The following is a 13,485-nucleotide window of genomic DNA, read 5'->3' as shown; positions in this document are numbered from 1 at the left end:
TGTGAAACTAAGCATAATATTTTCACCTTTTTTTTGTTTGTTAGCTTTTTCTTTCTCGTTTTTTCCTCTTTAGTCTGATTTTTCTTGTACAACATGATAAATATGGAAATATGTTTAAAAGGATTGTATATGTTTAATTTATATCAGATTACTTGCAGTCTTATAGAGAGGGGATTTAAGGAAAGGGAGGGAAAAAAAGTTGGAACATAAAATTTTATTTATTTTTTTGTAATTTAAAAAAAAATTTCAAAATACATGCAAAGATAGTTTTCAACATTCACCTTTGCATAACCTTGTGCTCCAAATTTTTCTCCCTTCTTCCCCACTTCTTTCTTTCCCTAGACAGTATAATACAAGTTAAACATGTGCAATTTTTCTAAACATATTTCCACATTTATCATGTTGCACAAGAAAAATCAGATCAAAAGGGAAAAAATGAGAAAGAAAAAGAAAAGCAAGCCAGCCAAGAACAATAAAAAGAGTGAAAATATCATGTTGTGCTCCACATTCAGTTCCCATAGTCCACTCTCTGGATGCAGATGACTCTCTTCATCACAAGTCTACCGGAATTGCCTTGAATAACCTCATTGTTGAAAATAGCCAAGTCCATCACAGTTGATCATCACGCAATTTTGGTGCTGCATACAATGTTCTCTTGGTTCTATTCAGTTCATTTAGCATCAGTTCATGTAAGTCTCTCGAGGTCTCTCTAAAATCATCCTGCTGATCGTTTCTTATAAAACAATAATATTCCATTACATTCATATATCATAAGTTATTCAGCCACTTCCCAACTGATGAACATCCACTTGGTTTCCAGTTCCTTGCTAGGACAAAAAAGGGCTGCTACAAATATTTTTGCACATGTGGGTTTTTTGGAACACAAAATCTTTCAAAAATGAATGTTGGAAACTACTACTGAGGAGAAAAAAAGAAAATAAGCAACTTGAGAGCAAAGAAGCTGTTTCTTCATATTCAGTGAGTGAAAAATACATGGAAGGCATTTTAAAAACAGGGTTTAATGATGTAAACTCATCAACATTATACTACAATTGCTAATAATTTAAAAAAAGAAAAATAATACCTCAAACTAAATGAGGAAAAAAAAAAAAAAGCTTCAAAGTCCACTGTGAATATATGGTCCATAGTCAATAATCTTCCACGAAGCTCAGTGTTTTATAGATAGTATATCACTGACTTTAAATTATGCTTAAGGTAATGAAGTAGAATTTTGATGAAAAGGATAGAGAAATAGACTATAGCTCCTCCCAATTCAAAATTTTAGATTTTTAGAATAGAGCAGATAGATTTTCCCTCATACATATATTTATGACCAAATACAAAAGTGTACCTAGTTTCCCTGGGATTGAGGTCTCACCTGCACTGCCTTGAGCAGTCCTTGCACAGTGTGAAGAGGCAGAAAGGACAAATAGTCAAAGGCTTCAGTGACTTTTGAAGAACAACTCTGAAGAACCAAAGGTGCATATATGATGATATTCGATAGCAGATCTGAAAAACAGAATATTCTATAAGTCACATGAGATAACTGAAGACCACAAGTACTGCAATTTGACTGGGACAAGATGGAAAATGAATAGAGAGAGGAAAAAAATTTACCTTTTCCTTCATTGTCATCAGTATTTGGGAAGGGGCCTATATCTCTTTCTAACACTAAACCATGTGTTAGAGTGCCAGGACTCTTTTTCCAGGCTTAAGTAGCCAGTGGATGTGGAAACAGGGCTACAGCATCTGAAAATGCAATTGCCAGGTCACCTATAGCACACATCTCAACTGATATCCCCTTTTAATGCCTTTATGCAGTATGGAGGCCAGCACAGATTACATGGATAAAGAAGCTCTCATGTCCAGATGAGGGAAGTAAAAGTCTTATACTTATACTGCTCAGACAGTACTGTGTTCACTTTAGGGAGCCATCTTTTAGGAAAAATAGTGATGATCTAGAAAGTATACAGAGAAAGGGCAACTAGATAGATGTTAAAAAGTTTTGAATTCATGACATCTTAAGATCAACTGAAAGAACTGGAAAAAGGCTTTCAATTCTAGGCTAAAGAGTTTGAGTTTTATATATATCCTTTAATCCAGCAGTGTCTCTATTGGGTCTGTATCCCAAAGAAATCACAAAAGAGGGAAAAGGACCCACATGTACAAAAATGTCTGTAGTGGCAAGGAAATGGAAACTGAATGGATGTCCCTCAGTTGGGAATATATATGTGAATGTAATGCATTATTATTTTTCTATAAGAAATGATAAGTAGACTGATTTCAGAAAAGCCTGGACACACATGAACTAATACTAAATGAAGTGAGAACCAAGAGAACATTGTACACATTAACAACAAGTATGTGATGATCAACTGTGAAGGACTTGGCTCTTTTTAAAAATGAGATGATTCAAAGCAATTCCAATAGACTTGGGATATAAAAATGCTGTCCACAGCCAAAGAAAGAACTATGAAGACTGAATGTGAATCAAAGCATAATATTTTTGCTTTTTGGGGAGTTGTTTGCTTTTTTCCCCCCTCTTTTGATTTTTTTTTTTTTTTTGGCATAGCATGACAAATATGGATGTATGTTTAGAAGAATTAATTGCACATATTTAACCTATGTTGGATTGCTTGCTGTCTTGAGGAAGAGAAAAGAGGAGGAGGAGAGAGAAAAAATTGGAACACAAGGTTTTATGAAGGTGAATGTTGAGAACTGTCTTTAAAAAACAGGTCACTGAAGGTTTTTAAGAAGGGAAAAACATAATGAAAAATGGATCTTTACAAAATTAGTCTAAAGTTAGCGAGCAAAATGAACAGGCAAATTAATTTGTTGTTGTTTAATCACTTCAGTAATATCTATTTTTCATGAACCTACTTGGGGTTTTCTTCATAAAGATATTGAAGTGGTTTGCCATTTTCTTCTCTAGCCTATTTTACAGATAAGAAAACCAGAGACAGAGTTAAAATGATTTGTCCTGAATTACACTGTTTGAGACCAGATTTGAACTCAGGTCTTCCTAACTCCAAAGTCTGTGCTCTATCCGCTGTGCCACCTATCTACCTGTAATGAAAATTAAAACAACACTAAAAGCCTTAAGAATTTGGATTATTTGTAATGTATAAATTGGCTTTCAGAAGACCATGGTAAGAAGATTTGTAGTGAAAAGAAGGAGAAAAATAGAACAAATTTTCCAACAAGAAAAAGTCATACATCAAATGTTAGTTCTTGGTAAAACTTCCACAAACAGTCAAAATAGCATAGTACAAAAAACTACAACTATACTCTTGTTCTTTTTGAACTTTACAGATATAGAATCTGAGTCAAGAATTCATTTTTCCAGAAAGTTGCCCCAGTGCTTTCTGACTCATTCATTACCTAAGAAATGACTGATGGGAGAGGATGCCTTGGAAACAACCCTGTTGAGGACCTGCTCGACAATCTCTTTTCTGATCATCTCATGGATCTGGAAAGAATAGAAGAACTAAATGGTGATTATCCCTAGGTAGGGTGATAATAAATCACATTTTTATAGCACCTTTTAACATTCTTCACCAAAGGACTACCCGGTGCTTATATACATTATCACTGCATCAGAATGTTTGAAAGACTAAAGTAGTACAAGGTATAGAAGTAGCAGCATGGTAGAGTACAAAAAGCACTGGATTTGCAATCCAAAGACCTGAATGTAAATTCTAGCTCTGTAAAAAAAAAAAAAAAAAAAGATATTAACAGTGTGCTATCTAAACCTCAGAAACTTGCTTTGAGACTCAAATATAGGTAAAGTGTTTTTTAAGACTATAATATACTATACAAATATACTTTACTATATGGGTAGAAATTGACTATTGACATGAAAGACAAATCAAGATAAAAGTCCAGATCATCCTAAAATACAAAACTATTCAACTCTGCCCACTGTAAGCAGGTGACAGACTTATTAACTAGAGAGGTACAAATTTATTTATCTAAGTATAAAAATAATAAAGAGAATAATGCCAAGTGAAAAGTCTTAAACCAGAAGTCAATAATTCTTAGTAGTACTTACTTAATACTGACTCCTTTCATTCTGTACATATGCACAAGCACACACACACACACACACACCCCAAGCAGATGATCATATAAGCCTATGACAATTTTATCAACTATGAAAATCATTAGCTTTCCTCAATTCTTAGGAGGTAACAATGCCACATCTAGATGGCTGTGGCCTACTACAGTACCTCAGAAAGTCTAGCTTCATTTTGTATTTTTATTTGTATCCTATTCCTTTGTAGTATGCCTAATTCAGTTCAGTCCTTAGAATGATGAAAGTGTGGCTAATTTATATGAATAAACTAGTAGCAAGTTATGCTAAGTTAATATCTGTATAAAAATGTATCAGTGGGATCACTAGGCAAGATAAAATAAATTAGGCCTCAAACATGATATACCTTAATTTGTTTCTCATTTCAAAGAAAATGGGCTTTTATGTTTTAAATCTTACAAAGTTGCTGTATGATCCTAGGCAAGTCACTTAACCCCAATTGCTTTGGTGGGGGGGGGGGGGAGAATCTTACAAGGTCTTTAAAAAGATTCAGTTGGGATTTATCAATTGTTTGTGATGTTTAAGAGTTCAAATTATATACTTCAGGGCTTCAAAAATAGCAATTAATGAATCACTACATAGAATTCCCAATCCCTCTATTTTTGTCTGCCTGCATTTTTTATTTCCTTCACAGGCTAACTGTACACTATTTCAAAGTCCGATTCTTTTTGTACAGCAAAATAACTGTTTGGACATGTATACATTTATTGTATTTAACTTATACTTTAACATATTTAACATGTATATCTGCCATCTGGGGAAAGGGGTGGGGAGAAGGAGGGGAAAAATTGGAACAAAAGGTTTTGCAATTTTCAATGCTGAAAAATTACCTATGCATATATCTTGTAAATAAAAAGCTATTTAAAAAATAGCAATTAACCATAATTCCTAGAATCATCATGTTTCTTCTGCCCTAGAATATCTCTCTGCAAAAGGAGTAGTATAAAAAGAGTCCAGAAATGGATAACCATTTGAGAGAAAAGTACATAGTATGAAAGATTTTAAGTACAAGCTTCCAAAGAAAAAACTAGAAATAGTGAAAATTAGTGGAATAAGTTAAAGACATGGTAAATCAAAGTTAGTTTGTTTGCTTTAAAGAAAATCCATTAAAATGGATTTCTAAATACTAAGGATCCATTAGGTTGTTACTGAAAGATTAGTGGTACTCTAAAACAATTCCATTTCCTGTCCTCCTCCAGGCTGAAACTACATTTTTGTATATTTTTAAAATTTCAACTTCCAGAGCAGATATTCCTAGTTCAGAACATTTCATTTTATTATTGTTGAGAAATATGCCAAAATGAGTTATTTTCCAAGGACTGAAATAGAGGATAATACATAATCTCACCTTAAAAGTTTCCAAGAGAATATTAGCTCCCAGTCTGCAAGCTTGTTGAGATGGAGTTTTGGAAGGAACTAAACTGGCTTCAGTAGTTTTTCCTCCAAGTATCTTCTTTGGTCCATATGAGTCCATCAGAATGAAACCAAGTTCTACCAGGCCTTGAGTGACATGATCCCAACTGTGAACACTAAAGGAACAAATCTTAACTTAAAAGGACAGTGTTACCACTTCAATTCAACGAATACATATCAAACATCCATTGTGTATAGAAAATTATGCTAGACATTGGAGAGAGATAAACTTTAGATAGAAATGAAATTAAAGTTTGTAAAATTCTCCCTGCTCCCAAGGAAGTTTTGCAGTCTGGCAAAGGGGTAAGCCACACACATAGTATGTAAATATTAATACTTTTTAAGTGACCTATAGATAAAAATGCTACATGAAGTCCAAGAGGAAGATTAATACTGCCCAGGAATCAGCAAAGAAGTGATGGCCCTGGAGTTGAGCTCAACCAAATGAACAGTAATTCAATGGGCTAAGAAGGTTCTATATATGAAAAATAGTTAACAAAATTCGTGAAGGTGGAAAAACCTAAGACATAGTCACTGGTCAGAATAGTCCAGTTTTACTAAAGCACACAAAGTGTCTAGAATGAGACAGAATGTCATATAAAATGGAAAAACTTGTAGTACAAACAAAATTAATGCAGTTAGAAAAGGAAGAAAAACAATTAATTGGGAAAAAAAACTTTAGCAAACTTCTTTGATACTGGTCTGGTATCTGAAATAAATAAGGAATTGATAAAATATAAAACAAGTCATTTTCCAATAGATAAATGGTAAAAGATGATTTTTAAAAGAACTGCAAACTATCAAAAACCAAATGAAAAAATTCTCCAAATCAATAGAGAAATGCAAATTAAAATAACTCTTAAGTTATACTTTATTACTTATCAAACTGACAAAGATGGCAAAAGAAGAAAATGGCAATTGTGGAAGGAACTATGAAAATATAGGCATACTTACATCCTATTGATAAAACTATAAAGTGTTCTTACCATTATGGAAAATGATTTGGAATTATACTCAAGAAAAGTAACTAATCCAATTTGGAATTATACCTAAAAAAGGCATTAGTCAGAAGTCACTAAAAGTCACTAAACTGCATACCTTTTGATGCAGAAATATCTTTAGTAGGCTATACCTTAAAGAAATCTAAGGAAAAAAAAAAAACCACAAATTTTGTAGGAAAAGAGAGAAGGCTTTGAGTTGAATTAGGAAAAAGAACTCATGTAAGTGACTTGGAGGGATCTGGACAAGTGAAGAAAGAAGTTGGATTTGAAAAGGAAAAATTTGGCAAATTGTGAAGAAATTGAAGAAAATTTGAAAGAGAACAATTTTAAGGCCCAGATCCAGATTCTTCTGTGAGAGAAGCAGGATCAAGGACAATTAAGAAAGCTATAAAAGGATTAAAGATAATAGAGAATTAGGGAATGGAAACTGGAGAGACTTAAGAAGGTTAAAGAAGAAGGTAATTAGGAAAATCAGACCAGAAAGTAAAAAAAGTAAAGTGAAACAAGAGTTAAACTGATAGTGTGAATTGGTGAAGGTAATTTAGTTATAAAAAGCTAGCTTTATAAACATAAAAAGTTTTAATTAGGTGGTTAAGGTTGAAATATAAACACTCATAAGTCACCACGGGGAGGAGGTAAAATAGTAGAGAAAAATTAGGAAGTTGCCTGAGCCCTCCCCAGTTTTCCTTGCAAATAATATAAAAATCAAGCCTGTAAAAGAATTCTAAAGTGACAAAATCTATAAAAAGATGAAATGAAACAATTTTCTAGACCTAGATAACTTAGAGTTAAAGAAAGATCTATCTCACTTAGGTAAAAGGGGAACAAAGCCTAGCATAGGCAGTGCCCAGGCAAGCTAGTAGAGGCTTTTAGCCACAGCACAGATTGGTAACTGAGGCCTCACAGTCCCAACTCAACAGGCCTGGCCAGGATACAACCTACTAGTCCAGAAGCCCCAGCACAAAAAACCAATGACCAGATCCCTGGCCTCCTTTGGAAGAAGCTTGGGAGAGTGTCCTCTCTTCTCCGAGAGTCGAGCTCAACTTTTTAAAAAATGAGCAAAAACCCAAAAAAGAGCCCTAACTATAGTAGAAAGTTACTATAACAAGGAAAATAAAAACTTAACTTTAACAAACTTAAAAAGAACAATGTCAAAATGCCTATATGCAAAGCCTCAAAGGGGACCTGGTTTCAAGCCCCAAAAGTCCTCTTAAAAGAGTTCAAAAAGAATTTTAAAAATCAAGTAAGAGAGGTGAAAGAAAAAATTGGGAAAAGAAATGAGTTATACAAGGGAATTATGAAAAAATTCAACAGTTTGGAGAAGGAAGTACAAAAATTGAATGAACAATTCCTTAAAAAACAGAATAGGCGAAATTGGAAAAAAAAATGCACTGAAGAAAACAATTCCTTAAAAAGTATAATGGGCCAAATGGAAAAGGAAGTACAAAAGCTAACTGAGGAAAATAATGAGTTAAAAATTAATATTGGGCAAGTGAAAGTTAATGACTATGTGACATCAAGAAACAGTCAAACAAAAGCAAAAGAAAGAAAATGCAGGAATATGATCTGTACAAGAAAATGTAAAATATCTCATCAGAAAAACTAACCTGAAAAATAGATCCAAGAGAAATAATTTAAGAATTATTGGACTATCTAAAAGCCATATAAAAAAAAGAGCCTGGATAGCATCTTTGAAGAAATTCTCAAAGTTATATCAGACCTAAATATTATTGAGGTGATCTACCAATCACTTCCTGAAAGTGATGCTAAAATGAAAATTCCAAGAAATTCCAGAACTACCAGATAAAGGAGAAAATACTGTAAACAGACAGAAAAAAATAATTCAAATATCAAGGAGTTATAATCAGGATTACACAGAATTTAGGAGCTTCTATATTAAAGGATCAGAGGACTTAGAATATGATATCCCAGAAGGATACCCAGTATCCTTTACTACCCAGTAAAAGAGAAAAAGAAAAAAACTATATCTTGCTAAGATGTATCAACAATAATGAAGTAATATCAATACGAAACATGTAAGCACCACGTATTATATATAGTATCCAAATTTTTAGAGAAATTAAGTGAATTACAAGAAGAAATAGATAGCAAACTTATACTATATTATAACAATAAAACTAAACTCAATAGCAAACTCAATCACCTCCTCTCAGAACTAAATACAACCAGAAAATAAACAACAAAGAAGTTAAGGAGGTGAACAAAATTTTAGAAGATATGAGAAACCTGAATGGGGAACATACTTTCCCCTGAATGGGGAAAGGAACATACTTCCCCCCCCCCCCCCAGTGGCACCTACAACAAAAACTGATCATATATTAGTCATAAAAATCTCAATCAGATGTATGAAGACAGAAATATTAAGTGCATCTTTTTCATATCATGATGCTATTAAAATTACATGTAATAATAAAGGACACAGAAAGATAGATCAAAAATTAATTAGAAATGAATCCTAAAAAATAAGTCAAACAAATCATAAGAGAATCAATAATTTCATCAAAGAGAAATTATTTTCAATAATGAAACATCATACCAAAATTTATGGAATGCAGTCAGTACTTAGGAGTACTTAGGAGAAATTATTATCTCCTAATGCTTACATGAATAAAATAGAGAAAGAGCAGATTAATGAATTTTAGATATGCAATTAAAAAAAGCTAGAAAAAGAACAAATTTTAAAAAACCCAATTTAACAACCAAATTAGAAGTTCTGAAAATCAAAGAAGAAAAAAATGTGATATTCTAAGTGAAATAGATGAATATTTACAAAAATACAACTGCAACGATTAATATAAGAGGAACTAAAATACTTCAAAAAAGCTCCATTTTACGAAAGAAATTGAACAAGCCATCAATGAACTCCCTAAGAAAAAAATCTCCAGGGCCAGATGGATTTAAAAGTAAATTCTACCAATCATTGAAAGACAAATTAATCCTAATACTATATAAACTATTTGGAAATATATGTGAAGAAGAACTACAAATTCCTTTTTTGGTACAAATATTGTGCTGATCCCAGAAAGAGCTAAAACAGAGAAAGAAAATTACAAACCAATTTCTTTAATAAATATTTATGCAAAAAATTTTAAACAAAATAGTAGCAAAGGGATTACAGCAATTTATCATCAGGATAATGCGCTATGACCATGTGGGATTTATACCAGGAATGCAGTGCTGATTTGTTAGTAGAAAAATTATAAGCATAACTGACCACATCAATAACAAAACTAAAAGAAATCATTTATCTCCAATAGATGCAGAAAAAGCCATTGACAAAATACAGCCCCCATTCCTATTAAAAACATTAGAAAGAATAGGAATACATGAAAAGCAATATTTAAAACCATCACTTTGTATTATCTGTAATGGAGATAAACTAGAAGCTTTCCCAATAAGATCAGAGGTAAAATAAGGATGTCTATTATCACCACTATTACTTAATATTCTACAAGAAATGTTAGCTTTAATAATAACAGAAGAAAAAAGGAGATATAAAAAGAAATTCTATTTAAAATAACAGTAGACAATATATTTGGGAGTCTACTTTTGCCTAGAGAAACTCAGGGACTATATGAACACAATTACAAAGTATTTTTCATACAAATAAAATCAGATCTAAACTATTGGAAAACTATCAATTGATCATGGACAGGCCAAGCTAATATAATGAAAATGACAATACTATCTAAATTAATTTACGTATTCAATGCCATACCAATCAAAGTAACAAAAAATCATTTTATAGACCTAGAAAAATTAACAAAATTCACCTGGAAAAACAAAAGTTCAAGAATATCAAGGTAAGAATTAATGGGGAAAAAATGCAAAGGAAGGTAGCCTAATCATATCAGATCTAAAACTGTAATATAAAGCAGCAAACATCAACACAACTAGGTAATAGCTAAGAAACATAGTGGTGATTCAATGGAACACAGGAAGTACAAAATACACAGTAGTAACTGACTAAAGTAATCTACTATTTGATAAACTCAAAGACTCTAGCTTCTGGGATACCAAGTAGTTACTTAGACAAAAACTGCTGGAAAAACTGGAAATAGTATAGCAGAAACTAGGTATAAATTAAGATCTCACATCATATACCAAGATAATATAAAAATGGATATGTGACTTAGTTATAAACAATGAAATAAGCAAATTAGGAGAGCAAGGAACAGTTTATCTATCAATCTTATGGAAAAGTGAAGAGTTTGTGGCCAAACAAGATTGAGTACATTATGAAATACAAAATGCATAATTTTGATTACATTAATTTATGTAGTTTTTGTACCAAAAACTCCAATGGAACCAAGATTAGGAGAAAAGCAGAAAACTGGGAAACAATCTATATAGCAAGTGTCTCTGATAAAGGCCTCATTTCTTAAATATATAAAGAACTGAGTCAAATTTTAAGACTGCTGCAAGTCATTCCCCAGTTGAATATGAATAGGCTGTTTTCAGATGAAAAAATTAAAGTTATAAATAGTCATATGAAAAAATGCTCTAAATCACTAATTAGAGAAACACGAATTAAAACAGCTCAGAGATAGCACCTCACACATATGAGATTGGGAAATATGACAGAAAATGAAAATGATCCATATTGAAGAAGATGTGAGAAAATTGGGATCTTAAAAAGTTAGAAAGTCCTTACATGTACAAATATATTTATTGCATCTCTTTTTGTGATAGAAAAAAGTTGGAAACTGAAGGAATGCCCATCAATTGAAAAATAGTTAAACAAGTTCTGGCATACAAATATAATGAAATATTATTTTACAAGAAATGATGAGAGGTAGTTTTCAGAAAAACCTAGAAAGACTTACATGAACTGATGCTGAGTGAAGTGAGCAGAACCAGAACTTTGTACACAGTAACAGCAATATTGTACACTGATCAACTACGAAAAACTTAGGTCTTCATAGCAATACAATAATCCAAGATAATTCCAAAAGACTTATGATGGTAAATGCTTGGAGAAAGAACTATGAAGTTGGAATGCAGATGAAATCATTATTTTCCCTTTTTTTTTTTTTTTTTTTGGGTGGCTTTTCCCTTTTGTTTTGGTTTTTTTCACAACATGACTAATGTGTAAATATGTTTATATGATTGCATATGTATAACCTATATCAGACTTTCTGCTGTCGCAGGGAAAGAGAAAAAATTTGGAACTCAAAATCTTATAAAAAATGAATGTTAAAAACTATCTTTATATGTAATTTGGGAAAAAAAAATATTATTTACCTCCCCAAAAGGTCAAAAATCGCAACCATGATGGAGAATAGAAACTGCAGTGACTTGAATTATGTAGAATGTTGGTATCTGTATTAAATCAAGGCGACAGATGTATGATCTGTGATCTAAGTATAGGATGATTTTTCTGGAGAAGGTGAAGGAACTAGAAGATTGCCGCTTTCATATAGGAAAGATAAAGGGTTCTTATAAGAAACAAGCAAGTTTTCAAAAGAAAAAAAAAGAATTTTGAGGTAAAAAGAAGGTAGCTGATCTTTATCAGAATGAGGATGAAGAGACAAGGTATGAAAAACCTAAAAACAGTTGAAATTCTCTCTAAAAAAGAGAGAGCTGGATGTTCTGAAGAGGAAAAAGTTACTTGTTCTTCCAAGAACAATACATAGTACAACCAGTCACTGGATGAGAGCTCATAGGGATGGTGATTGGGAAGGAAGAGAAAGAGAAAAAGTTGGTAATCCTCTGATCAAGGATTCTTGTAGGACAGACTATCTTACAAGAGTAATTTGTTGTCTTTTGCAGGGTTTGTATACAAAACATGACAGAGAATCTTTGGACTTAGAAAAACAGCTGCCATGAATTTCTTTAAGAAAGAAGCTAAAATATATTATCCATGATTATGAAACCTGGGCAAAAATAAGGCTCAGGTTGTGCCTTCCTTATTTTTGTCCACTGAATGCAAAGGGATAGCAGAAAAAAAGATATTTGGGAGATGAAAAGCTAGCTAGGATGATAGTATCTGAATAGAATTTGGATTCCTGAACCCTGGAATATGGGACTGACAATTCTTGGCCACAAATGGAGTAGATTTAACAAAAGCTGCTAAGTCTTTTTTTGATAGGTTTCTTAAAAATCCAATCAAGGCCTTAAACTAAAAAAAGGATAAAGGAGGGAGAAGACTGCCTATGAATATTCCCCAAATAAAATAATATATAGTTAAAAGAATAGCATTTGTGATACAAAATCATAGGAGAAACTCATACAAACTCATTTAACCAAGGAAAGTTAAACTCATAGCTTCAAATGTGTACACACAAATGCCCAAAGTTTAGGCAATAAAAATAACTAGTGGTGAAATTTTACCTCCTAGTTATCACTGAAATTTGGTGGAATGAAAATCATGACTAGATTTTGGTTCTGGATAGGTATATTTTATTTAAAAGAAACAAAGTAGATAAAAGAGAGGTAAAGTAACATTTTACATATTAAGAAGGCATACTTAGGTCAGAAAAATACATCAACAAGAATGAAAGAAACATGAGAACAGACTATTTGGGTAAGGGTCAAAAGAGTGAGAAACAAAAGTGATTTTGTCTTTAGAGTATGTAACAGGCCACATAGAAAGAGGAAATCAATGAAGAGTTTGGGAAATAGATACCAAGAGACACTGAGCAATGAAAGAAAAATAGCTTATAACTTCTTGCCTTATCTTATAATTTCTTATTTCAAAAGATAGAGCAAACAGCAAAGGGAAAATCTATTCTGGATCTAATTCTCACTAATTTGTCTTTGAGATGAAAATGACTACTCCATCCTAGAGTATATGAAAAAAGAGAAAATCTGGGTATAGTAGGACATGGGAAAGCACATTTCAAAGGAAGAAAAAAAGAGATAGGATTCCATGGACTAAAATACTTAGGGTGAATTCATCCCAGGGAGAAAGTTGTTTGAGAATAAAATTAATAGCATCATTTCTATCTCCCTATC

At 32.3% G+C, this 13,485-nt stretch overlaps 1 protein-coding gene across 2 annotated transcripts in view; it reads right to left on the bottom strand.

The window, feature by feature from the left end:
- FANCI (FA complementation group I) overlaps nt 1-13,485 on the bottom strand; it is a 70,400-nt gene that overhangs the window by 33,497 nt on the left and 23,418 nt on the right. For both annotated transcript variants that reach the window (XM_074295131.1, XM_074295132.1), the window contains exons 13-15: nt 5,442-5,622; nt 3,382-3,469; nt 1,379-1,509 (exon numbers count right to left, since the gene is read on the bottom strand). In XM_074295131.1, the coding sequence (XP_074151232.1) occupies nt 1,379-1,509; nt 3,382-3,469; nt 5,442-5,622 (400 nt within the window). The remainder of the gene's footprint in view (nt 1-1,378; nt 1,510-3,381; nt 3,470-5,441; nt 5,623-13,485) is intronic.

Source organism: Sminthopsis crassicaudata, chromosome 2 (genome assembly GCF_048593235.1).
Source record: "Sminthopsis crassicaudata isolate SCR6 chromosome 2, ASM4859323v1, whole genome shotgun sequence".
NCBI classification, from domain to species: Eukaryota; Metazoa; Chordata; class Mammalia; order Dasyuromorphia; family Dasyuridae; genus Sminthopsis; species Sminthopsis crassicaudata.
This window is presented reverse-complemented; position numbering and strand designations above follow the sequence as displayed.